This window comes from Chiroxiphia lanceolata, chromosome 3 (assembly GCF_009829145.1).
Source record: "Chiroxiphia lanceolata isolate bChiLan1 chromosome 3, bChiLan1.pri, whole genome shotgun sequence".
Taxonomy (NCBI): domain Eukaryota; kingdom Metazoa; phylum Chordata; class Aves; order Passeriformes; family Pipridae; genus Chiroxiphia; species Chiroxiphia lanceolata.
The window spans coordinates 51,554,541-51,581,776 of NC_045639.1; the positions used below are offsets into that span (position 1 = coordinate 51,554,541).

A 27,236-nucleotide genomic window follows, 5' to 3' on the forward strand; every position below is an offset into this window, starting at 1 on the left:
AGAGGCAGTGCACTGACAAGTCACTCAGGGTATCAGTGGTGCTTAAAGGCTTATGGAGGGCTTTCTGTTTCAATAAAGACATTTTTAAACATATGGTTTGGCAAAGGGCTAGAGAGAATGTGTGCAGGCAATGGCAGCGGTAGCAGCATTTGCTAGGGCTGAAATAAGAAACACTTCAGGAAATAAAAGCTGCCAAAAGCAGAATGGGAGTGAGTGACTTGAAAAGTTGGCTGATTTCAAAGTACATGGACAGGTGTAAAACCACTGAAGGTTGTTGAAGTTTCATTGTTCCTTAGTCAAATGAAGTTTGCCAACTAAAAGCTGACTTCCAGGGAGGTGAAGGTAGTTATTTGGTAAAAAATCAAAACAAAAACGGGCAACAATAACAACAATGACCATATATTGTTGATTTTCTAAAGAACATTTATTGCTAACAAAGCCAAAGGTCCAAGTAGATACTGCTCTTACATATAGTAAATATACGTTTAGCTTCTGTTTAGCATTTGATGTTAAATGAAAACTTCATTTTCTTGCAGGTAAGTGGAAAAGGATCAAAAAAGTTAATAATGTGAATGGGAGAACCACCCAAAACCTAGATTATTTAGAGTGGATTGAGTGATAGTATATTAAGGCTTCTCCTGTCTACTGCCTCTTATTCTTTTAACACTTAATTAATTCTATTTTATTAACAGTAATCAGTATAGACTACAGAGTACTTATGAAAGATCACAAATCCGAATTTTTCCAGAGATATAAAAGTGCCACATCCCCATTACAAATTTTGTCCCTACGGTAGAGTCATGCCAAGTTAATTGAGTTGTCTGATAGGTCTTATTAAAGATCAGACTTGCTACTGACTGATGGCAAAGCATAAAAACATAGAAAAGTATTAATACTAAAGCATGCACTTTTCCTGCCAAAAATGATGGTAATGCTAACTTTCCTAGTGTGATGCTACCACGTGTGATTAGCTTCATATGTGCTAAGGCACTGGAGTATGCAGAGATCTGCCTCTGTAAATCTCACTAACACTGTAGATGAGTGAAATGGTAATTCCCATTGACTTTTACACTTGGCTTCATTTTAACCTATTTTTTTTTAATCCTTTTGGATGTGTATCTGAATCTTTAAAGTGCTCATCATTTTAAAATCTAGATTTGTATGAAAAACACAGATTCTGGAAGTTGCAGCTGCAAAGCTGTTACATTGGTTGTTGCTGCTGAATGGGGGCTTCTTTCTTCATCTATACTCTGAAATGTTTTTATTTCATCAGTTTTGAGATGTACTCCTTCCTTCTGTGAAGTCATAAGTGGCTGTGTTTGTTTAGGGAAGAAAAAAAATCTATGTTAATACAGTACTATAAATATAATAACATGCATAAATGGCATACAGCGTTACTGTTTGCAAGCTCCATCCATGGTTGTGGAGCCCTGGTGTATTACAGAATGAAAAAACACTCTCTACATCAAAGAACTTCATGTGGTTGTACAGTGTGAAACGAGTGGAGCAAAAGGGAGACAAAGTACCAAGGAGGTGGCACATGCCTTTCCTCACTCCCTCAGCAGGGTGATAAAGTGTTGAGAACATTAGCAGCCCTTTTATCTTTGAGATTGTGTTGTATGTGGCCGTGAGCTTACTCCATGTATCTGACTGGCTTGGTGAAAGTGGCAAGTCCTTCATGAAAGAGCACAGCTGAGTGTCTCTGGGGGAGATGAATGCAATTAAACTTGATGGGTCTAATCCAGCGTCTACTAGCACATTGAAGAAAGATGAAAACAAAGAGTTGGCAATATTATAGCAACTAATCCAAGGTGATTTATCTTCTGTTGCAGTCTTAACTAGTAGTTTTACCTTATTCTCCAGGGATCTCTCTGTGTGTTTCTTGGTAGAGATTTATTTTACTCACTGTTAATTTTTTTTTCTGTTTAGGATGGGTAGGAGCTGCACTTGTAATTTGTCTCAGCCTGGAAACTGATGCTGATGTAGAAAAGCATGAAAGGAAGACACCTTGTCTCTGTCTCTATTGGGATGCCTTGTTCCAACGGCAGTGATTGGCTGGGGGAGTTTTGCATTTTGAAATGCATACCCAAATGCATGAGGATTGCAGTCCTGTGTGAGAGCTGATGGATTAAAAATATCACATTCGATCCTATGCCATGTGTGCTCCCAGCATAATTTAAACTTAGTTGTGTTCTGAAGAGGTTGCATTTCATTATTTTATAGTTACTATCAATTGAAAAAAAGGTTCCATCTAGTAAAACTCACGTCAAGACCTCAGGTCAGAATTTTCTTCTTGAAAGACTTAAGTAATAAAGGCCAAGAAATCCATTGCATTCCTGCTCTACTCTAGAAGAGCAGAGGAGTGCAAAAAGGAGAAAGCCTGCTGTAGAATCTAAAGGGCACAGCTGAAAGAGTTGTGCAAGTGGTGTGAAGGAGACTGTGCTAGAAACACAGAGGCAGTGCTTGCCATAGAATCAGGACTTGAAAAAGAATGAAGGGAAGTCATCATGGTGATTGCTGGGGATGAGAACACATCAGTCAGAAGGCTGAAGTTGTATCCTAGTGATGAAGTTCTAAAGGACCTTTAGCCTTGACAGGTTAGAAGTAAAAGAACAAATGGCAAACCAAAAAGTGACTTGGAGGGGCAGGTACAAGTATCCGAGTAGATATGGACTCTTCAACCTGGTAGAGAGACTGTGGAGGTTAGATATGATAGAAATCGGCAAAATCATGACTGGCACAGAGAAGGTTAGTAGCCACTGCTTTTTTTTCAACAATTCTTCCAAAATAAAAATGAGGGGACAAGCAGTGGAACTGAAGTCTAAAAACCAAAGTGGTTCTTTGCATAAGATACATCCGAGGACTCCCATTGGGTTAAAATTTACGTGAGTTAAAAGAGTGACTGGATAGCTTTGTCGAAGAGGGACCTTTTGAATGTTGCCAAATACATAGAAACTGCTGGAAATAGTCAGAGCTGAAAGTAGTGGAAGGCCATGGGATTGTTGAGGGGGAATATCTTACAGGCTGTTATACTTTAGCACTGATATTTGTGGCTAAACTTACAGATTAAAGTAGTGAGTGGCAGAAAAGTGACTGTTTAACCTATTTTTCAGTAAGGGCATGCTACTCTGGGAATAGCGTATTCGGAATAATGTGCTTTATCAAACTAAAAAGCACTGCGGTAAAAATGTTCAAAAGTGCAATCTCCAATGGTTTTGTTTTCATACTGTCTTCACAGGACTCTCATGATCATGTTCTTTTGGATATTCCTGTCACTAGAGAGCAGATGAATCACTATCGAGCTGCAGCTGAAGCTGCTCAAAGTGAACTTGCAGCACTTTCAGTGAAGTATGATTGTGTCGAGTCAGAGGTACATTTAAAAGCATTTCAAATCCTTCTCTAAACCTAAAAATTCTTTGGGGATACTTTATACAGAGAATGGAAAGCTTGCAGAAATCCCAAAACTTGCTTTTGCAACAAACTTTTGGGTTTTTGTAACATTTTTGTTTTTAGAATTTGTGTGATTTTTACTTTGCTTCCTTCTGTGATCAAGCGCTAATTATGAGTTTCTGTTTGAAAGATTTGAAGCAGTCTAGCTTTTTATCATTGTCATCTAAATTCAATCTTTATTTTAAACCTGAAAGTTAGTATTTTTAAATTGGGGTTGTGTAAAAGTTCTAATAGATGTCCTCCTGTTGTTGCTGGTGAGTTAAAATATGGCTGCTCATCTTTACCCATTTCTCCTCTTTATTCAAATCACAGCTCCACAAATTTGCTTTGCTTTTATCATCAGTGAAATTTTGTATGTACTAATGAGGTTGATTGTAACTAGAAAGGCTGAAGAACACGTACACATACTTTGCAGCTCTTCCTGCTGTCTAGACGGTGCTTCTCAGGAGAGGTTTTATTACAGGATATTTCCACAAATATTTTTTTGTAGGGTATGACTGACTAAAGTTGATTTGATCAGTCAAAGTCAGCAGTGTGGGCACTGGTCAGTTTTAAAATGGAGTAAAATTTGCCTTTAGAAGACATGAAATGCTTATGTTTATTTACATATATTTACAGTATCCAGACACAACTACAGGAATAAGTGTCCATTGGCTGAGCTTTAATTTGATGAGTTGATCCTGAAATGACTGCAGAGTTCCCCTACATTTAACATCCATCCAAGATCAGTGCTTTAAATTTCAATTTTAAAAAGCCATACAGAATCTCATGTTCTCATACAAAGAATTTATTACTGGAAATGTTGAATGACTTTATTGCCAGAACGACTGAATGATTTATAGATTCTTTCAAGACTGCGCTTGCAAAAGCAAAAGAATAGTCAAGAAAGCAGCTGTTCATGCTCTTGTTAATAAAGACCTTCATGACCCAGCTGAGGTCAGAGCCTTGTTCTGCTGAGTGCTCTGTAAAACTCATGATATGGGATTATTCTTGCTTTTTCTACTATTGGAACTGACCACAAAGACAATGGACAGAGGAAAAAAATATCATATGGGGAGTTGAACCACAGAGAAATTTTAAGGTTATGAACACTCTGAGATACCAGAGTTTGGTCCAGCTGCCAAGCAAAGCAGTTCTATTGTTCCTTTAGCTGCTCATTTCCTTCCCCACACTGCCCCACCCCTTGTGCCGGCACAGTTGTATGTGTAGTTTTTATGATGCACTGTTTTGTCGATGCAATTGAAAAAATCATTCCTTTCCAGTTGTGTTTTAGCCAGATCAGTTTCCCAATCTTATTTCACCTCGTAGCTGTATTAGTGCTTCTGCTAGCACAAAGAACAGGGTGGAGTATGGAAATGAAGCCCATGAACCTGGGAAAAGGCCAAGCTGCTTTTCTTAAAGTCAGTGCTGCTTTATGTCAGCTCCAAGGTGTCTGATAAACCAGCACTTGCATGTGAAGCATAAGCTTATTGAAAGTTGTGCTGCTGCTGCAAGGGTGATTCTCCTACCTGATTTCTCAGTGTTAGCCTTTTCTCTGTGATGTGGCCAGCTCCACTTCCTCTTTCTCCCCTGTGAGAGGAAAAGTGAATTCTTTTCTGACAGCTGTTATTTAAATTGTTTGTGGAGGAGTCAGACAAACAGAGCTGGTGCAAGGTAGAGGACAGGCATGTGTGGCTGGAAGCAGGAGAAGCAGGACCTCTCTTTTCCAAGGCAGTTGCTGTTCAGTTGGCTCACCAGCCTCTTGAATTTCTCTGAATATTCCTGGGTTTGGTCACACTGGAAAACTCTGGCAGAGCAGTGAATTTTACATTGTGCTGAATTGCAGTTTAATGTCCTAAATATTTTTACCTTAAAATGTTTTCCACAAGTTAAAAGCCCTACCACTCCTCATAAAGAGCAGTTAATGTGGCTTAATTATTTGCCTGTTAATTTTATGTAATAGGAGAGGAATGCTTTGGATTGCATCTTGCTGCTTTTAATTGGAATTGTCAGGAGATCTGAAACATGCCTTAATGCTTTTTGTGATTAAAAAAATCAATTTTAAATTATTTATTCCTTTTAACAAAATTGCAAGGAAATTTTATTTGCTTGGTGTGTCTACCTCAAGCTCAGTCTCCTCCAGAAGCTTGTAGCAGAGATAGTTCAATGGAAAATTGTATTTTTAACTAAAAGAGAGAGGAAAGCCAAAAAACTACATTGAATTGGATTATCAGACCAAAAAATAGCGATTTACATAAGATGAGAAGAGGTTGCCTACCGCACAACATTCCAAAGATTTACTTGCCTCTGAATATGTCACAAATTATGAAGAGGCTCCATACCCCTACAACAGGGTACTTTGCTGTTACAGCTTCCTGCAGCTTTAGATTTTCTGTGGAAATTGTGCACCAGACTTGGAAGGAGGCAAGTGGCAGGCAAAAAAGAGGGAATAGTGGTGTTAATAATTTTATTGTAAAGCAGATGCATGCAAGACAAGGTTGTACAGCAGAACTTAAGGTAAACTTTTCCTAAATTTTGAATTATTAAATAAACTTCCTGTAAGATGTTATCGTGAAAAATTGTATTGTGTTACCCCACAGTAGCTTTTGTTCTTACAAACCTTTTCTGTTACTTTTTCCTAGTTATATGAAAGTAAAGTTGTATCCCTCCACTCAGTCTTGTAGTGGTAGAAAACTGAATCTTCTGTTCCAAATTGTGTTTTTTTGTCACATTACTGAGCTTGTAGTACAGTCATGTTATTTCACAGAATCACAGAATATGCTGAGTTTGAAGGGACCCACAAAGATCATTGAATCCAGCTCCTGGCCCTGCACAGGACCATCCCCAAGAGTCACACCATGTACCCTGGAGTATCATCCAAATGCTTCTTGAACGCTGTCAGTCTTGGTGCTGTGACCACTGCCCTGGGGAGCCTGTTCCAGTGCCTAACCACCCTCTGGGTGAAGAATCATTTTCTCATACCCAACCTAAACCTCCTCTGACACAGCTTCAGGCCATTCCCTTGGGTTTTGGTCACCACAGAGAAGAGATCAGTGCCTGCCCATCCTCTTCCCCTCACAAAGAAGTTGTAGAGTGCAATGAGGTCTCCCTTCAGTCTCCTCCAGGCTGAGCAGACCAAGTGACCTCAGCTGCTTGTCATACAGCTTCCTCTCAAGGCCCTTCACCAGCCTTATTGCCCTCCTCTGGACAGTTTCTAAGAGCTTAATATCTTTCTTATATTGTGGTGCCCCAAACTGCACACAATATTCAAGGAGAGGTTGCACTAGTGCAGAGTAGAGCAGGATAATCACCTCCCTCGAACCTGGGCAAATTATTCTCCATTAATTTTCTCTTTTTCTGTCTATAGCTTCTTGAACTCAGGTCCAGCATAATCTCTAAAGAAGCTTCTTTTCAAGAGCTGAAGGCTGAAGCTGAAAGCTATAAGGAGAACAATGCTAGACAGAAGTCTCGCCTCCTGTCTTTGCAAACACGAATCCAGGAGATGGAGGAAGAACTGTGTGTGCTCGCCACTTCTAAAAACCAGGCTGAGCTGACAGCTCAGGTGGCATGTAAGGAAAACTGGGAGCTGAAGGAGGAGCTGCAGAATCAAAATACCAAACTTAAGTAAGAGTCATGTAAGATGAGAATTAATTTTTGTTCGGGATGACAGAATGGTGCAATTGTCAATGCAGAAAAATATTTTGGTGGACAATCTTTATTTCAGTTCTAAATTCTGTTACAATGTCTTGCAAAACTGTTGTACCTGAGAGTGTGGAAGGTGTTGAAATTTGAATTTTGTTTTGAGTTGTTAGCCCATAAATAGGATTTTGAGTGTTTTGTCCTTCAAAGGTGAAATGATGATATAAGTCAGCTTGGTGTAACCTCATTGTTTACAAAAAAAGAAGCACAGAGGACTGTTACTCTGAACACAGTAGAAGTTATACATATGCTTTCCTCATTTAGGTTATTTCCATGTGTGGCACTGAGGCAAACTTTGTACAGACTGGTGCCCTGGTCTGTCCTTATTATATGCCATCTTTTACAGACTTTTACCATGGGCATACTGCATAGACTATGCAGTGGTGAGTGACTGTGCTCCTGCACCACCCCAATCTGTTTTCCCCTCTTCTCTGTCACAGCTGGAACCAGAACAGCATCAAGTGAATTTCTTTCTTAGTGTAAAGCTGTCTGTTAGGAGCAGTCTAATGAAGGAAATATGGTATAATTCCTAGTTAGTAGCATCCTGAAAGGAACATGTTAATGTTTGTACAGCTTTCGGTAATGTTAGCTTTCTCTGACATTGCTTCTGCTTTCTTTTGGATGTTGCTGTGTGGTCTTGTTTTGTTTACTTTTTTAATGTGCATAAAACTGATAATAAAAGGCAGTGTCTTTTAACTATACTGTTCTTCGCATAGTGTATCAGAGCACTGATCTGTCAGTTCTCCATAATTGCTCCTATTTCTGTGGGAGGGACACTGATAGCAATGTTGATCACAAATCAAATTGCTGTGAAAATATTCTGAACACTAAAATTTGAAAATCGGTATCAGTCATGTTAATAGACACCTTGTAGACTTTTGTAATGGATTTTTCCACCCATTGGCAGGCTAATATTCATAATTCTCTCAATACTGTCTAGTTAAGAGCAAGGTGAGTGTTTGTCAGGTGTCTGTATTTCCCAAAATAGTATTTTGCACAGCTCTGCCAGGCTTTGTGTGTTAGAAGTGAATAACTAAGTTATTTTAAAATCTAGAGAAAACCATTGCGGCGCACTTGTTTATTACCAGCCGATTTGCCAAAAGTTCTGCCTAGAGAGTGCTTATGTTGATTACCAAAGATTTTAGATAGGATCCCAGTATAAGTGAGGTTATAGTTAAGTCAAGAAGTGTATTATGCATCCTAGCAACATAAAAGGCATCAATCTCTGACATAATAACTATTAAGATTCTTTAAAATGCTATTTCTGGTGGGGAAAAAAAAGAAGAAAAAAGGGAAGAAAAACCCACTATCCCATTTGCCTAACTCGCTGGGAGAAAACTGCTGAAATATTGTGTATCATACTAGCCTATCATTACAGTGATATGATCGATTTTATGGGCATAAATCTCTGCTGTCACTCCCAGAGCGGTCCTGGCTTCTCTCTTTGACCCATGAGACTTGTGTCATCAGTTCTCTTTGTGTTGCTGCATGGTGATCAGGACCAGGTGACTGCTCCAAGAGAGAAGTGAGCAAAATAAAATATTGATTTCCAGCTCTACCGATCCCAGATCTGGTTCACTGTGCACCTGGAGTGGACCACTGGACTTCTGGCAAAAGGGAAGGGGTAACAGGAGATTGAGTCTGCTCATTTGGAGGAAACAAAGATGTTGGATTGGTCATGAATGTGCAGTGTTTGCTTTCCAAGTTTTTTCTCAACCCCAGCTAATGGTTACATGTGTCACTTAATACTAACCAATGTACTGACTTAATGAGCTTCAGTCACTTAGTCTAACCACCGTGGTAGTACGTGGCACATGACTAGTCCTAATTAGGTATTCAAAAAGATTTTCACTGAACATTGCTAATGAAATGGAAGAGCAAGCCAGTATGTAGGAAATGCATATTTGCATTCTGTACCTGGGGATAGACTAAGAAATGTTTGATGAATTCTGTGATTGGCTTCCAGGATGTGCACCTCTCCTGTTGAAAATGGTGCTTTTTTACTCAACAGATCTTTTGCCATGGCATATTTAGAGTGTGAACTGTGAAAAGCTTTTTTTCTTCCTTTTCCTTCCTTCTCTTTGCTCATTAGTTCTAAAGAGCTAGCAAAGCTGTGAAAAAGCTGTGTTCTACTTTTTTTTGTACCTGATTGCCTATTTTCTGGGTGCTCACACCTTTATGGCCCTACTGGAGGTAATTAGGTTATTTGTAGAGTTATCAAGTACGTGCTTTGTACTTCAGATTTTTTATTTTTAGAAGCAGACATGGTTCTGTGTGTGGATGCCTCATTTTTTTAGAGCCACAGGACAGTTGTGGGATTGGTGGTCAGTCTTATACCATATTCTAACATATAGGCATACACATATGGCATCTCTGGAACCTCATGCCTTTTCACTTGTGGCATACCTCCCTCTCAGGACAGCAGTTTGGTGACCAGCAGTTTAGTGACCATCTCACAGCTTTTGCTGGGGCTATAGAGGAAAGGAAGGTGCCTGGAAGTGAGAAAGCTGTGAGGTGCTTGTTTTCCAAGGACCAGTGTCTGCTGCAGAAGGCAGAGCTCTTTTGGCTCACAGTGTGTGCTGTACAGTAATTATGTGGAACTACCCTCATAATGTCCAGAGCAGTAATTAATGTTATTAATTTTTTGTTATTCTACAGTTCTCTTTCGCTTTGCAGCATTGACAGCAGCTGTGCTGTTCTCCCTTCTAAGGCTACACCTTAAATATTTTCATGAACCATCTGTTTTACTTACTGATTTAAAGCCATTTAATGTACTGTGTTTACACTCACCGTGCATTTCATACCGGAGTCTCGTGCTGCTCTTTGGTTATGGAATGATGTTTTGTTTGATTGCCAACCTGGGGAGGAAGAAATCAGAAATGGAAAAGAATGAGTCCAGAAATGACTACCATGCCCACCTTGAAAGCTGAGAGTAGTGCTATACTCTAATAAGCAAATGAGTTTCAACAAAATATTTGCTTTAGGTAGCTGTTTGGTTATATCTCATGTCTTAGTTTCTTCTAGTGTGAAGAACTGGCTTTAGAAAGTACCTTGTTTTTCAACTGGAAGCATAATAGCTTGTCTTCCACTCTACCACTAAGTACCTCTCTTGTGTTATCTGAGAGGTATTGGAGTTGTTTTTTGGATTACACTAATGGTCATTTTGAGCTTTGTTTGGTTGGCTGTTTTTGTTAATCTCATTCCTTGTAGTTTTTCATAAGTGATGTGTATTTCAGCATCATGAGCAAGATTTTTATCTGTTAACTACCTATGCAGATTGTGGTGGTTCTTGTTTGCTGGACTTGTCTTTGTCCCTGGCAAGGGAAGTGATGTAACCGCATTTATACTAATGAGTTAAACTGAGTGCTAGTTTAGTTGGTTGGTTGTTCTTATCTGCCATTTACAAACTGATACCTGCAGTTAAGGCTGGAATACGTATTCACACGATAAGCACCTGTTCAAAGTTACGAAATTGATGGCAAAAAGCTGCTTTTTCTTCAAACTTTTGTGTTAGTCCTTAGATATTTTCTTTTTTAATCCATCCATTTCATTGATAGTGCTGCACCACAGAAGACTGTGTAGCAAAGCAGTGTCTCCCATCTCTGCTTCTGTTGGTAAATTTCCCTTCATGAGGTACTCTGGATGTCTTGCACTTCTGTTAGTCCAGAGAGGCTTCTCTTTCCTTGGAGTTTGTTGATCAGCACTGTCAGCTTCTTTAGAGGGGGGATGTGGAGTGCTTTCAGCATATTTTTACTCAAAGTTGATTACTCTCTTCCCCCCCTTACCTTTTCTAAGCTTTTGCTTGCACTTTCTCCTGCTAGTGTCTTGAGGGCACTACTTATTGGTGTCACCTGATTCTTGTGTTTTATTTAAATCTTGTGCTGAGAATGAGGTTGGGATCATAGAATATTCTTTGAAGCGCCAATCAAAAGCAAAGATAAATGTTTACACAAGGGAACAACAAAAGTTATATGTATTAAATAACAGACCATAGAAAATTAAATGTAACTTTTAAAATTCATTTGCTGGTATGCAGAAGCTAGCAATAGTCTTGGGATAATGTCTTTTGCCTTGAATTCTTTTTCAGAGAACATTCATCCTGGTATGTGTATTTTTTTTCTGTCTGACTAGTAAATATTGGAATAAAAGTGAAGAAAACATGACTCAAGCTTCTAAAATCAGCAGGAAGTATGAAGAGCTCCTTACACAGCTTTCTGGATTCTTGGACACAGACATCAGAGAAAAAGAGAAACCACAAGAACATTTAATGTCGAAGGTGATTATGTGAAGCCAGGGGGTTCTCTATAGCGATTTAACGGAAAAATATTTGATTGTCGCAGAAATAAAGCAAGTGATGAAGATGAAGATCTTTGTGTTTTATAATAGTTTGCAGACAGTGCTGTCATTTAAGACAGACTTTTTTTTTCATGTTGGACTAATTTTCAAAGGTGCTGAACACTAATAGACCTCCGTGAACTCAGTCTGCTCTTATCTGCATAAATATTTTATCACCCGAGTTCAGCCCTGATTAGATACTTGGTTGAAAGCTTTCCTGAAAACATTAACGCTGGGAGTCACTAGGTGATGTGTAAACATATGGCACTAGATCTTTACACTTATCTCGGGCTGACATACCATTAAATAGAAACATCTGAAATGGCATACTCTAAAGCAACCCTAACTGTGCCCTGTAATAAAGTGCTGTAAATAACTTTGTGGTGTTTCTGAGACTTAATCATAAACCACTACTATTTCTCTTCAGAATACTTCTGAAGTTCCAAAAACTAAGTTTCCATTTAGGAAAGGAAAATAGTTTGGATATTCTTTTAACCTCTGTCAATGCTGTTGAAAGACATTTTAGTCTAATTTTATGCATTTTACTTGTCTTCTGTCTAGTCTTTGATATCCCTGTTTTTCTTTGGAGCACATGAGGTATTTGGGGAAATTCTGTTTCACTATGTTCACATTATTGTAAGAGTTCTGTCTTAATAAATTAAGATTATCTAGGTATGTATCACAGTGATTTCTTAAAGTACTTACCCTCATAATATTACACAATATTGCAAGCACATTGAAATTGTAATAGGTGCTCTAACAAAATTTAGCTAGATGTTATGCAAGAGGCATAACTCTTTCATACTTTAATAAATTAATGTAATTAGTAATTGGAACTTTAGAAAATCTATGTTGATGTCTTTTAACGATGTAATAATAAATGTAGTTGGGAAATCTAATTGTCCTGAAAACTGTGTGCATTAGGAAACCTTAGCAACTCATTTTTCTTGAGTCTTGGCACATCTGTTTAGCTTCTTCTCCATGTTATGGTTTTATTTAAGACAGAATTGATCTGTTCTAGTCTTAACAAATGTCTTGCCAGTAGGAATCAGGGTATGTTTTTTACTCACTCTTTGAAGTGCCCACATTCATTAATTCCAGTTATTGGAAAGAGCATAACGTACCAAAACAGCCCTAGAATACTCCTGGAAAGGACTCCTTTTTCCAAGGTGTTGGCAGCTCATAATGGCAGCACACCATGTATTTGCCCCTGCCCTTGAATTACTTATGAAATATCTGCTACTAACTCAAATCTCCTTTGCCTAAAAAGTTTTGAGCGTAAATTGCAGCTTTCTTAAAAAGCCAGGCTGAAATTGTCTGCTTTTCACATGAAGCAGTTACGTGATCTTTTTTCTGACCTTCCTGTCAAGCATGGATATGCAGCAGCAGTAGCTCTCCACCTGCTTAATAGATCATAAAGTTTGTGTTGGAGTAAATCTGACCCACTTTATACTAAGGTGGGGGTTTATGGTGAAAATACGATTCTATGATTTTAATTGTCTTTCTACTCTTTTATAAATGAGTAGCAGAGTGCAGTTATAAATCTGACATAGAGGTCACCAGGAATACCATTTCTTTATTGGGATGATTAGGAACAGGTATACGGGGATGAATATATGTAATTTTTAAGTGCTTTTAAGAAGCTACTAATGCTTGAATTATTTCTCAAGGTTTCTGAAATATGTAAAGAAAATCTGACACTAAAAGACCAGGTTGCTGCTCTTCAAGAAGCTGTGAATGTCCATGAGATGGAGTCTAAAGCTAGCAGAGAAACTATCATGAGGCTAGTTTCAGAAGTGACAAAGGAGCAAAAAAAGGTGGCAGGATACTATCAAGACATGGAAAAACTTAGTAAGGTACATAATTGCATTACTTGTATGTTTGTCTAGTTTTCAAACGTTTTCTTGACATTTCAAATTAATTTTCAATAGGAATTGTATGACAAAAAATGCTTCTGAAAAACTTAGGTCGATTAGGGTCTTTTCTAAAAAAGGCATTTTTCTGAGGGTATTCTCAACTTTTTTGAAGTTTCAGAATATATAGAGATGAAACAAAAACATTTTGTAAAATAGATTTGATGCAGATTTGATGTCTTCCAATGCTGTTTGCAAATTTCTACTTTTGCTTTCTTGGTATTGTTGTAGCCTTTGTTGTGCTTACACAAACATGTAAATAAACAAATGTGCATAGAGTTAATGAGTACATCTGAGGCACAAGCATGCAGCAATGAAAAAATGCTCTTTTAAATAACATTTATATGATACTGCAAGTTTTCTGAGTTTTTTTTTACTCAGTTTCTTCAAAAATTCTAATGAGAAATTGAAAGGAATTGATAAGACACTATTCTTTCTTTTAAGGAATGGAAGGTAAAGTGTCTTGGCTTCCAGACACTCTAGATTATCTTTTCACTGCATTATAAATTTGTATTTCATAACTGTTGGCTCCTACCCAAAAAGTTGTAGGCAGTAGGATGGCTCTTGCAGGAAAGCACTGTTTTACTCTTGGGGAACCATAGAGGAAATCTCTGCAGCAGGAAAGATGCTCAAATGAGAAATGTAAATTAAGTTGTAAGTCAGGTATTCACCAAATTCACCTAGCTATGATTTGGAAAGGAAAAGTACGTGATTTAAAGATTTGATTGCTCCAGGAGAACTTGCCATTAAGAGTTTGTACATCTCAAATGATGGACAAACAAAGAACATTTCTGTAGCTGTTTTCCTCATTGCTTTGTACTTTGAGTGGTAACTGTGGAAAGGAAGCAGCCCATAAAGGAAATTTCCCACAGGTGGAACAGTGTGTTTAAAGCTGATGGCCAGAACTTAAGAAAATAAGGGATGAAATTTAGACTGCCAGATATGTAGCTGAGTTGTGTGCAATTGAGTTGAAGAAATTTTAAGCATAAAGGCAACCTTGTGCAAGTGAGTTTTCAAATGTAATACAGCATTTTCCCCACCCCCAGCATTCTTTTTTTTTTCTGAACAAAAGACCGCCACCGTACACTTTAAAGGATATAGTGTTCTGATTTGGTTGTAAGCAAAATACTTAGGAGATGAGAAATAGCTGGCAGTGTACTCTGGAGAAGAAAGAATTTGTTGTGGGGAAGATAAATGTTAAGTACCACAAGGGTCATAAATTTTACTTACTGCTGAAAATAGTTCTTACCAAGCTGTGTTAAATTTTCTAAGACTCAGTGAAACTGAGGGAGAACCTGCACAAAAACTTAAACAGGTCCTTTTTGAGAACATTTTGTTCTCATACTTCATTTCAAACACAGGTGTGTGAGGAAGAACAGAGTGTAGTTTACTTACTAAGTAAACCAGAATCAGGAGATGTTTTAAACCAAGATTAGGGCTTCCTTTGTGACTTGTTTTGCAAGTTTGCTCTGACTGCCAAAGCATTTACTAAGTTGAGCTAGTTTTACAAAAAATATTTTCCTATCATTATTGTGCATATGCCAAATACATAATTTATTTAACTAATTTTACAGAAATGTCTTCCTAAATTATTAGCATTGCCTTTCAAATGAAGTGTATGCCATTGGGGCTTATCTAGAGGCTGAAGATTCCTCCAGCGCTTTTTCAGTTTAGCTACTTACGTTAGCAGACACTGAGTAAATCTGTTTGTGTCTGAAGGTTTTGTGTTCACAAAAGCATAGTAAGAAATTGGGTATTGAAAAGGTAAGTAAAAAACCCAAAAAATACTTAAATCCTCACATGTAAAGTGTGATGTATGGGATCCCCTGTTGCGTGGATCAGTGTCTTAGTAGGTTACAGGGAGGGCACCAGCAGCATAAACTCAGTTGGACTTTATCATATACTTTGCTGCACAGTTTAAGCACATGAACAGAGTTGCACATGTTGTAAAATGTTCCCCTGTAAAGGCGAAAAGCAGAAAGCCATACTGTTCTTGTGCCAGAAGACTTGTACTCAGCTGTGTGTTTCTGGGCTGTTTTCTGAACTTAATTAATGGAATTGCCTGTAGCTGAGTTTACCCAGCAGAGGTTGAATACAAGTATGCCTGTGTGTGCCCGAAGCTCTCAGGACCAGACATTTTGGCCATCTTCAGTGAGATGGCAGCCCATTTCCGCCAGTTTTCTCTTAAAATGTTTTCTAAGCATATAGAGACCATCACACTGTTCTGTCAGTCATCTCTAGCAAGAGTCAGACACTGCATTGTTCCCTGCCACTTCTCTGAATAATTGCCAGTTTTAATTGCCAGGTAGTTTTCCACCCCTGCTCCTTATGATTTCTGTGAACTCTTTCTCTTGACCAGGTGCTTTTCTTTATGTCCTGGAAGGAGATAGCTGTCTATATTCCAAAATTCTTAATGAAGAAAATGAAATCCAGTTGGTTATGTTTTAAGGTTAATACATTCAAAATGTTCTTAACATATTTGATATGTATGGGTTGCAGTTATTTGGGTTTAATTCAAGGAACATTAGCAAGTGAACAATAATTTTATCTGTTCCCCTCTGTCTCACTGTATGACAATAGCAAGCAGCAAAGAATAAAAACCAATACAGTCTTGAAACTGTATATAAGTAAAATATTTAAGTAAAAAAAAAAGGCAATCAAGAAGCTATTTTTGTTGTAATGTATTACTGTTCTTTTAGAATTCCAAACTTCTCACATTTCTGACAGAGTATTGCAAGAGTTTGCTCCTAGAAATCTGCAAATATTGTGCGTACCGTTATTGTGGCTGTGCTGGATATCAAATTTGCATTTGATGAAAAATTACTTTTAAATGCTCCCTAGATTTCTAGAATGAAAATATCTGTTCTTTCTTTCTGTGTGTCCAGACAGTGGTTATTGATTATGCTAATCATAATTACAGAATTATAACACTTTTTGAGAGTGTCTGTAGGTCCTTTAAAATGTCTTATTAGTTCTAACAAAGTTTCTTTCTAAAATTTAATAAACTCCTCTGCGGTATTTATCTAAGGTATAGAAAAGGATGCATATATTCTTCCAGATTATAATTTGCCCTTCATACAGCATTGCCATTGATGAACCACAAAAACTAGTGGATTATCTTGCTTTATTTCACATCTCTGCTGATGATTCAACCTGGAAATACTTGTGATTTCACTCTGAAGTGCTGTTTCAAACGTGTTTTGTAAAGATGTGCGCCATGCAAAATCTTTAAAGAACGTACTTGAAATATAATCAAGCAATTATAATTAATACAAATATTCTAATGCAAAAATTAACCGAGAAAATACTCTTCAGTATTCAATATTGTCTTGTATTGTTATGTTAGTGAATAAAATTTACCCAAGTAGTTTCTAATCAATATGCATTTATTAAAATAAATTGACTGTATAAAACCAGTTAATTAAAATATAAAAATATTATTTAAGGAAATTGATTAAACTTGAGAAACATGGCTACCTAATATAGCCATTTTAAATATACCCAAATGCTTAGACTGCAGGAGAGACAAGCACATGATTTTAGGTTTTTCTTGTCCCAACAGACAAATAAAAGAATGAGTTTCTCAGAACCTGGATTTTTTTTTCTTTTTTGTTTATATGATGTCATTAAGAAAATACATATTTGAGACAGGTTTCAGCAGGCATCACAGATATTTTCAGGTTGAAGCATCAGAGAAGATGAGAGCAAGCTAGTTTACGATCCTTATGGTATAACAGTGGTAACGAGCTGCAGGTGGTGTAAGAATTCATCTAGAAAATACCTGCATTCTCTTTTGTGCCTTCTTATTACTGTTAATGTAATGTGGGTTCTTTATATGTATGTGTAGTTGACTTACTGTATTGAAACCCTGATGCTGATTGAGGTGCTGGTGTTAATAGAATCATAGAATTATTTAGGTTGGAAAAGACCTTTAAGATTATTGAGTCCAGCTGTTAACCCAGCACTGCCAAGTTCACCATTAACCATGTCCCTCAGTGCCACGTACACAGGTCTTTCAAATACCTCCAGGGATGGGGACTCCACCTCTTCCCTGGGCAACCTGTTCCAGTGCTTGAAAACCCTTTTAGTAAAGAAATTTTTCCTAATATCCAATCTAAACCTCCCCTGATGCACTATGGGGCTACCATTTCCTCTTGTCCTATTGTTTGTTAGTTGGAAGAAGAGGCCAAACCCCATCTGGCTACAACCTCTTTAGGCAGTTGTAGGGAGCGATAAGGTCTCCCTTGAGCCTCCTTTTCTCCAGGCTAAGCAACCCCAGCTCCCTCAGATGCTCCTCAGCAGACTTGTGCTCCAGACCCTTCACTAGCTCCATTGCCCTTCTCTGGACGTGTTCCAGCACTTCAATGTCTTTCTTGCAGTGAGGGGCCCAGAACTGGACACAGGATCCAAAGTGTGGCCTCACCAGTGCTGAGTACAGGGGGAGAATTGCTTCTGTAGTCTTGCTGGCCACACTATTTCTGATACAGGCCAGAATGCCACTGGCCACCTGGGCACCTGCTGGCACATGTTCAGTGAGCATACCCAGGTCCTTTTCTGCTGGGCAGCTTTCCAGCCAGTGTTTGGTGGCTTGCACTTCCTTATTTTATATCTTGATCTTTTGATTTGACTGTGTTTGTTTTCAGATATTCACAATTTAAACAAGATTGTAATTAGATAAGATCCCTGGTACTGGCAAACTAATTTAGCACTGCCTTTCTGGAAGGAAAAATACACACTGCTGAAAACTGTAATTGAAATAAATTACACTTTATTCTTTGCTGTAATTACCATAATGTAATTCTGAGCACAGGTGGGAATTTCCTATTAATAGGACTTGTTTAGAATAAAAAAGAGAAAATGGCAAGGAATCATGCCAACATGTTTCTAAAACAGTTATGTAATTACTTTAGTATTTAGTACAATTACTATAGTAAAAAATAATGTCCTAAATGACAGGGTTTGGTTTTGTTTGTGTTTTTACATGTTTCCCATTTTGAAGCTATTAAAAATTTAATTATTTTTAGAATCGTATGTTTATATTTGGTTTTCTAACGGTGCTCTGCAAACTCCCCTTTTGTCCATCCTCCCTGCTGATCTATGTAAATGCTCCCAGATCTGCTCCTTGATTGGCACGTATTCTATTGATACAAATGACTACAGCAAGCACACATAGACCCTGAGAGACCCTTGAGTACTCACCATATTCATCACTGCTCCAGAAACAATTCTTTAATTCCAGTGTACACAATCTTAACTCATATCAGTCCACTTACTGAGCCTCTGCTAACCACTGAGACTTCCAGAGGAATTCAATCACTCTCTGTAACTATGCTGTCATCTGTCATAATTTTGTGTCTTGGGTGAATTAATATTCTTTCCTTTTGTGTCATGTGTGAAGTAATATTCTTTCCCATTTGTTCTTTTCTATCAGATAATGCCTCTAGAAATGAAGACTTAGTCTTTGTTATACTTTTAGTTGGTTTCACTGCAAATATTTTTCTTGTATATGAATATGTAGGCACTCTTAATATTGGTATTGTGGGGAAAGAGATTCACAAGGTGACTGAGAGAGATTATTTTCTCTTTCTGTTTAGATGGTTATTTTTCTTTAATTTTTCTTTTGTTGTTTGTTTTGGCATCCTGGGTCAGGATACACAATTCTGTCTGTCTACTTTGCCCTGTTAGGTCAGTATTTTGTATATAACTGATATAGATATGTATGTACTGGCTATATTTCATTGTTTCCTAACCAAGCCTTTGTTTGGTCCTTCACTTCCCATTTCTGTGTATAGATAATCTCAGGAATTTTTGTCACATTAAGTAAGCTGATCTGAGGGATCACCTCTTATCGCTATTTTCAGACAGATTGTGTCTATTGTTTTGGTCAACTCTGAATTGCTCAGGCAGCTGGAGTTGATCACCACTGCACGTCCCTTCCAACTGAAATATGCTATCCTATCCTATCCTTTTCTATCTGAGTTGTAGTACTTCGGCTTTATTAGTGTTACATCTTGTTCACTGTTTTTCAGGTCATATTGTCTGAATGGAAAAATAAGATATCAATAGTTTTACAATTAAAAAGTGGGGTTTTTTAAACCTGCATATTTTATGCATATATTCCTTCCTGCAGGCCACTACCAGAGGTTAATCTGTAGAGTGATTACTGCAGACTTTGGCCTTTTATCAATTTCAATAGCAGTTCTATGAAACCCTGATGTTGAATCCATATGAGCGTTATGGGTCCTAGTTTCTCTGTCTGCAGAGAAACTTTCATATGTGTATGGTGGGGAGGGGTTATAACTGATTTAAAAACTCCTGTTTAATTTTTCATGCATTTTAGGATCTTGACAGCGCTATAATAGAGAGACAGAGTTTAGAGATGGAGATCAGAAACCTCCAAGATAAACTGACTGTTAACCAGAAAGCCTTGGACACCTCAAAGAGGGAACTGGACAGTCTGAAGAAATCTTCCTGCGAGTTAGATGGAAGCTTGAAGAGCAGCAGAGCAGAAGCCAGGACTGCTTGGAGTTCTTTAGAGGCTTTTAAAGAACAAATTGCTACCCTGCTCAGCAGTGGATCTGCAATAGTTGAACCGTCCGAGAAGGCCATTTTGGAGAGAATTCGAGAAATAAATTGTAAAGAGGAGAGTAAACAAATAGTAAGTCAGCAACTACTGCACTTGCCCAATGTGTGTATTTATTCTCTTTGGATCCTGTTTCATTTTTTTCATCTGGTAGAGTTTTGGTTCCTTCTGCTTAGGTTTTGAAATTACAGAAACCTTTAATTTTGTTGTCAGTTGATTTGAGGTAATAGGTGAAAAGCATCTTTTTTTTATTAAGTAGGAAGAGTTCAGAAATTAAATTAATAATAGATGCTGTTAGGAAGAAAAGAGTTGGAATGGTCTTTCCGCTAAAATATTGAAATTTGATTTCAGTGCTGGCAGACATCAAAAGTGACTATGTGGTTGTGAACAAGCATGGAGGCATGGATTTGCTGCTACAATAGTGACTTCTTTCTCAAAGCAGATAAAATTGATGAGTTGTCCCAGGCAACTTTTTTCCCTATAATCCTCAAAACCTGCATCTAAAAATAAAGAAGTATTTTTACACTTACAGTTAAACATTGTTCACCATACAAGGAAGGCGGCTGGCTTTGGCTTGAGGCATTTTGGCTGGTAGTGTTTGCAAAGCTGTGTTTGAATGTGCAGGTAGAGAAGGGACAACTCAGGAGGAAGTCAGAATGTAATCTGACCAATATCAGTATCCTGACACTGCACTGAGGTTTCTCGCTTGCTTGCTTACATGGGCATTTATTAATTTTGTCAGTGAGGACTATTATCACACATTAAATCAAAAGGTATTTTGTAGCTGGCTACACACAGGGCCACTCTGAGGGCTCTGGATTCTCTAACAGCAGCACATCTCTGGGGGAACAAGTTACTGAAACTGGTTTTTTCCTGCTGAGTGATTTTTGATGCAAAAAGCATAAAGTATGTGTGTGGGTTCTTGCAGTTTTATTATTGTTTAGTTTTTTCTACTGCTGTACAAGCAGCACTAATTTCTCAGTGTTTTTTTGGCAAGTTGGGTGCAAACCGTTGTTTATATTTAATTGCAGTTTGAATTGGAAACCTTTCAGTGCCAACAAAATTAATGGGAGCTTTGTGTGCCTATTGTTCATTTTATTAGCAGGAACCAACCAGATGCTTAAAATGAAGAGGCTGCTTGGAGATGAGTGTCTGAACACTGAGTTACAAATGCAATATAATTGATTGTGTAACCAAATAATTTATATGACAGTTAGAGAAGCAAGCAACTTTTGGGATAGAACTGCCTTTCAGTATTTGGCAATAGTGTAACCAGATGCTTTCAAGCATCTAATTTATAAGTAGTTTACAACTTTAAGTCCATTACATTATATGTAGGTGTTGTAAACAGTATACAGCTAGAAATGTTTTTAAGATTGTTGGTCTAGTTGCTTGTTATGAGATTTTATCCTTTTATCCTTGAGCTCTGGCTAGATTACAGAAATTATTATTACTATCTTTTTTTTAGCAAAATCTTTTAGTTAAACACTCTTTTACAGTTAACAATTGGGAAACACTCCTGAGGCTTAGTTATCCATATCTACATTCTCCCCTACGTGCTGCATGTATTTTCTAAATCACTTATCTGTTTTTTTCTACTCAGCTCCTTAGTAGACTAGTGATTTTATTGGCTTGTTTTAAAGAATGATAGCTGACTACCAGGTATTGCTGCTGTGCTCACATCTTTGGAAATTTTGTGTCTGATTAGTTTTTATTGGTTTTTTTTAATAGCAGTCCCTTTTACTCATTTGACTCATACATGGTTTCTGCTGTTCAGTTTTGGATGTCTCACATGTCACCGCTTCTGCCATTTTCTCTTGGTAGTTACAACAGATTTTTCTCTTTTTGTCTTTGTAAATGCACACATTTTAAAGATAAGTATTTCACTGTATTTTTAGTAATTTGATGGTGCATCTTTCATATCTTTCTAGCATTTCCACACCCACCTAACTCCATATGTTTTGTTCATTTGCTTGCTACCTAGATGGTATCTCAACTTGAAACCCAAATCGCTAAATTGACTGAAGCTTTGGAAAATCAGACCAGATTGTACCACAAAGCTCTGGAGAGGAGCAGGAAAGCTGAAAAATGTTCTGAGAGTTTCCAGGATCAACTGAAACACTTGGAAGAAGAATTACTGACTACAGATCTGATGCAGGATGATTTGAAGCTTGAGAAACAAAAAGTAGTTACACATGTTATTTAATTTTGGATAATAGTCACTAAGGACAGATACAGCTGATTGTATTGCATTGGTCATCTGAAGCATTACTCACAATGCTCCAAATAATGCAAATTAGCAAAATCAGACATCACGTAGAGGGTAGTAATATCTTTTCTTTGACCAACAATTGCAGTTGGGAAAAGCTAAGCTGTTGAGTTCCAAGTCCATTATTGTGGAAAAAAAACACCAGTCCAAAAGCAGCTTAAAAGAAGTCTCTGTAAATACATCAGAGCTCTTTGTATGATTCTCTGATTTCAAAGCATTCTCTGATCTCTGTATATCATCATCTGATGTATATCATCCAGTCTGCAATCTCTCTTGCAGTCTTTGTTTCTTTTATGTTCTTGGACAATCATGGCTACCAGGATTTTTTTATTAATTGGATGAATGAACACACTGTTAACCTATAACACATTCACATACTAAAAGTTTGAAAAATGGCGTGGTACCCAGAAAGCCAAACCAGCCATCCAATGCAGCTAAGAAAGGCAAAGTTATGGCATGTTGCTAGGCCAAGGTCAGCGATTAGAAAGTTGGATTTGCAAAGAACCAACAGTTTGGTGCTATTTGTTTTGCCTTAGGCTGTAATACAGCAACTTTTATGAATGAAACTGCCACCCCACTGGGAGAAAACCAGACAAAGGATCTGTTTCTTCCTCTCTACATCCTCTGTTAAGAGCATTTGGCCCTAGATTCTAAAATTTGCCTCTAGATTGTGCTGCAATAAAGAGTTTCTTGTTATGATTTTTTTCCTGTTAATGCACAACTTCAGTGTTTTCTTCTGCTGATGATGTTTTTAATTTTTTGAAGCAGAAGCATCACAAAACAAAAGGATATTCTTGCTAATGAACTAGTAATGAAACTGGTTAGTTGGTGGGTTGTTTTTTTTGTTTTGTTGATTCTTTGCAAAGATTATGGTCTGCAAAAGAAGTAAGAGAAAACAAAGGGAAACATAGTTCTTAGTCAGAAGGATAGCTTTAGATTTTGCAAGAGAGGCTAATTGAGAGCAGGGAACTAATGCAATTTTTAAAAAACTAGCAGAGCAGAACAAAGAAGGAAAAAACAGATTGAATAATATATCATATCTGTATGTGTTCATCACCAGATGGAGATGAAATTAAAATAATCATAAAAACAGTTTTTATACCAGCAGCTGTTATTTCTAAACCTTACTCTTCCAAAGAACGGCTAAAGACAGACCATGTTAATATTCCTGTGTCTTCTCAGACTACATTGGGTGGCATCATTGGTATCATTTATATCTGTTTTAAAAGTCACAGTACTGGGCAATCTCAGCACTTGCAGTTATTAGTTAGGATGTAGCTGTCCTTTCTAACTTTCCCTGCCCATGCCTATCCATGTAAAGCAACAGAGCTCCAGACAGGAACTGGAGTCAGAAGCAGACATACCTAGTGCTGCAGAGAAGCAAAAATGAATCTTGTCTTACTAAGAAGATAAATACAGTAGGTCTAGGGATTTATGAACAGAATAAATTGTTGGCTAAATAAGTACATATGGAGAATTTGCAGTTGTGTCAGGACTGTGTACTGTAAACATAGCCTTTATTATTTCTGGTTCCCAAATCTTCGTTTGTGAAGCCTAGCCATGATGATGATATTTCTTGTGGACCGTGTACTTTGCTGTATATTGTTGAATGCCAGTGTAGGGGGGATTGCTTTTAAATTGTACTTCAAGACTTTTCATGAGGTTTTATTATTCTTTCACCCACTTTTCCACACCTTATCTTAGTATCTGAAATTTCTGGAGCAACTGAACGAGAAGATGAAGCTGGATAGTCTAGCAGCAGAGTTTGGATTTGATATGAATATGGATGCGATTCTAGCCCGGGTAGAGCAGTTAGTGAAACTGGAAGGTGATGCAGTGATTGAAAACAAGACTGTGGCACACAGCCTCAGAAGGAAGGTATGCAAAAACGACATACCTTTACTATTTGTTTCAAAGATAAACATTACTATGGCTATATTTCTGTAGTGGTTTGCTAGAAGCAGCAGATTGTATATGTACAAGGAATTTCAAAGATGTCCATTTCATAAAAAGAAGACGGCAGATGTTTGCAAACTGTGCAAACAGACTGCATATTAAAACAACTAAACCCACCAGTGGGTTGAACACATGATATGTGTTTGTGTCTACTTTTTAATAGACATTTATAACATTCTTCTGTAAACAACTACCATCAATATTTAAATCTGAAAGGATCTGCTGGGGAGGGGAATATATAATAAAAACTTCTCTAGGAACTAGCAGGGTGATGGTTGTACTTCACCAAGAATTTCAGTGTTTTCAACAAGAACTGTTCCTTCAGGAACAAATCCAAATCTGTTCAAATTTGGTCAAACATCCCTCCATAATCGTGTTATAACACAGTGAAATCTTTAGGGTTTAGGCTTATCAGACTGGTGAGGAGCTGAGAATTGGAGTCTGTTTAAGGTTTAAAACAATAATGTATTTCTTTTTTTTTTTTTGTGAAGCAACTGCCTCTCTAGCAGGGAGTATATGTATGTCAATACTCCTCAGATGTTCCAGAGTAAAGCCTGGCAGCTCAGTTCAGATAAACTGAAAACAAGTAGCTCCTTCAGCAGCAAAATTAAAAAACTAAGCTGCTGGACCTGGCATTGGAGCAGTGGATGAAAGATTCCTTATTTCTGTATGTTGCTTCTCCTTCTGTAACAACTTAAACTACCACCACTGAAACCACTGTCTCCTTAATGAATCTCTCTTGCATCTTGCATTTGACTGGTGTCTTATACTTCAGGCAATCTCAGATGTTATGAGTGATGCACAAGTATTTATGTTCAAATAGGATGAAGTCTCTGTGTAAAATCATTCTAAAAGGCAGTGCGCAAATTCAGGGATGGAGAAGCACAATGAATTGGTAATATAAGGAGTATCAAGTTAGTGTATATATACTGATACTTCTTTACACAGTTTTCAAGAGAGGAAAAGGAGTTCAGGTTATATGTGCAACACAGGGATTAAATTTGCAAAACAATCTGTGTAGTGCCACTGTCATTCACATATATTTTTTTAAATATCCTTGTGTTTGGAAAACAAGTTGAAGACTCAGAAGGAAAAACTTGAAAGCAAAGAGCTTCACGTGAACCTTCTGCGGCAGAAAGTAACCCAGCTGGAAGAAGAGAAGCAAATCAGGACTGCCTTAGCTGTGGAAAGGGATGAGGCCAATCTTGCTGTCAGAAATTTACATAAGATGATAGAGAGGTTACAGAAGCAGCTTGATGTGGCAAGGGAAACGAATACTGATCTCAAAGCCAAGCTGTGTGAAACCAATGAACTTAAGGTGAGTTAAAAGGTTATGTTTGTGCTTCTTGCCATTTTTCTATTCCAGTTGTATACAGCTGGAGTTCATTTATAAATGTGTTCATAGAGAACTGCTCAAATGTATCTAGGTGGCAAAAGTAAATATAATATTAAAACGTTTTGGTATATTTTGCAATTTTTATTGATACACTAAGAAGTGTCTGTAAAGCACAGTGTAAATTTTCAGAGTAGTGTAAGAAAATATGATATATGCATCCTTTCATTTTCCTGTTGATGTGGCTGTAATCTTCTCTTTTCCCGTACATTACATGCAGAAGATCTATTCATATAGATATGGGGGCAAAATGGCTTTTTTTTCTTGCATACAACAGGCAAGATGCTAAATTTTAATTGTTCCTGTGTACATGTGATTTGATCAAGAACCCATAAGAACCCACATTAAAGTGCTTATTTGTGATTGCTTATTTGTTCACATTAGATGAAAAAGTATGAAAAATTTAACGCTTCTTTATCTTATTGCAGATCAAAACTTTGGAGCAGAACAGAACAATAGAAGAACTCAATAAGTCTCAAGGCAAATTGGAAAGAATGAAAGAAAAAGCTGAGAAACAACTTAGATCTGTCAAATCAGAACTTCTTTTAAAGGAACGTAAAGCTACTGAAGATAAAGAAAAAAACCAAAATATATTAGAAGCAGTTACCAGTGAAATGAAGGTGCTTAAAACAACCCTTGCAGAACTAGCAAAAAGAGAGAGACAGGTAGGTGTATAGGTATTTGATAAGTGCTAGCGGTCCCTTAGAATATCAGGATGTGGTATATGTGGAGCAGCTATCCAACTGCGCTTAAAATTGTTCTGAACATCATTAAACAAGGAAATTTTAGCTCACTCTTGTGAGTCAGAGTGACAGTTGTGATTCTGAGAGGCAAAGTTTTGCAATAGAATAATAAATACGGGCAATAAATACTTTGTTCATCACAAAATATTATATAACCTTTTAAAGAGCTAATAAAATGCTTTAAAATCATGGGATCTCTTTTAACGTAAGTCTTTTTCCAGATATCTTAGGCATAAAACTTACCAACTTCTCATCCGTTTCCTTTCATTTCTCATTCATGTCTCCTGGACATTCTCCTTGACAACTGTGTGAGACTCAGCAAGGCTAAGGGATAGGATGGAAGGAAGCAGCTTCAAGTTGTGCTGGGAAGGTTTAGATTGGATATTAGGAAAAATTTATTGACTGAAAGGGTAGTCAGGCATTGGAATAAGTTGCCCAGGGAAGTGGTTGAGTCACCAATCCTGGAGGTATTTAAAAGATGTGTAGGCATGGTTTAGTGATGGACTTGGCAACGTAGCTTAAATGTTGGAGTTGATAATCTTAAAAGTCTTTTCCAACCTAAATGATTCTATGGTTCTGCATTACTGTGTATAGGCCATAAACTTAAAGAATGTTGAAAAATACAAGAAAAAACCCCAACTGCATGCACACCCCCCCCCCCCCGACTTAATATTGAATGTAACTATTTTGGATCAATTTATGATATAAACTTTGTTATTTAGGTCAGAAAAAGTTTTGTGGTAATTTATCCTGGGGAGGGTGTAAGTAGTTTGTGGCAAATGTATTAGTAAATGTGTTCCATTCTAATTTCAAAAAATTGTGAACCGTGTATGTTATTACTCTGCATATTTTGTTTTGTAGCAAAGTTATAGATGGCATAATTGTTGAAAGCTAATGGGATGCTTCTTCAAAGTAA

The 27,236-nt window shown here is 37.4% G+C and overlaps 1 protein-coding gene across 11 annotated transcripts in view; it reads left to right on the top strand.

Moving 5' to 3' along the window:
• Positions 1 to 27,236, top strand: part of CCDC170 (coiled-coil domain containing 170) — a 40,993-nt gene that overhangs the window by 8,158 nt on the left and 5,599 nt on the right. For 5 of the 11 annotated variants that reach the window (XM_032684553.1, XM_032684557.1, XM_032684548.1 and 2 more), the window contains 9 exons: positions 3,239 to 3,370; positions 6,797 to 7,053; positions 11,260 to 11,404; positions 13,134 to 13,319; positions 19,717 to 20,034; positions 21,944 to 22,144; positions 23,933 to 24,106; positions 25,260 to 25,502; positions 26,006 to 26,242. In XM_032684553.1, the coding sequence (XP_032540444.1) occupies positions 3,239 to 3,370; positions 6,797 to 7,053; positions 11,260 to 11,404; positions 13,134 to 13,319; positions 19,717 to 20,034; positions 21,944 to 22,144; positions 23,933 to 24,106; positions 25,260 to 25,502; positions 26,006 to 26,242 (1,893 nt within the window). Of the gene's footprint in view, positions 1 to 1,929; positions 3,371 to 6,796; positions 7,054 to 11,259; positions 11,405 to 13,133; positions 13,320 to 19,716; positions 20,035 to 21,943; positions 22,145 to 23,932; positions 24,107 to 25,259; positions 25,503 to 26,005; positions 26,243 to 27,236 lie in introns of all 11 variants that reach the window. The other 6 variants (XM_032684550.1, XM_032684549.1, XM_032684552.1 and 3 more) reach the window with 4 other exon arrangements.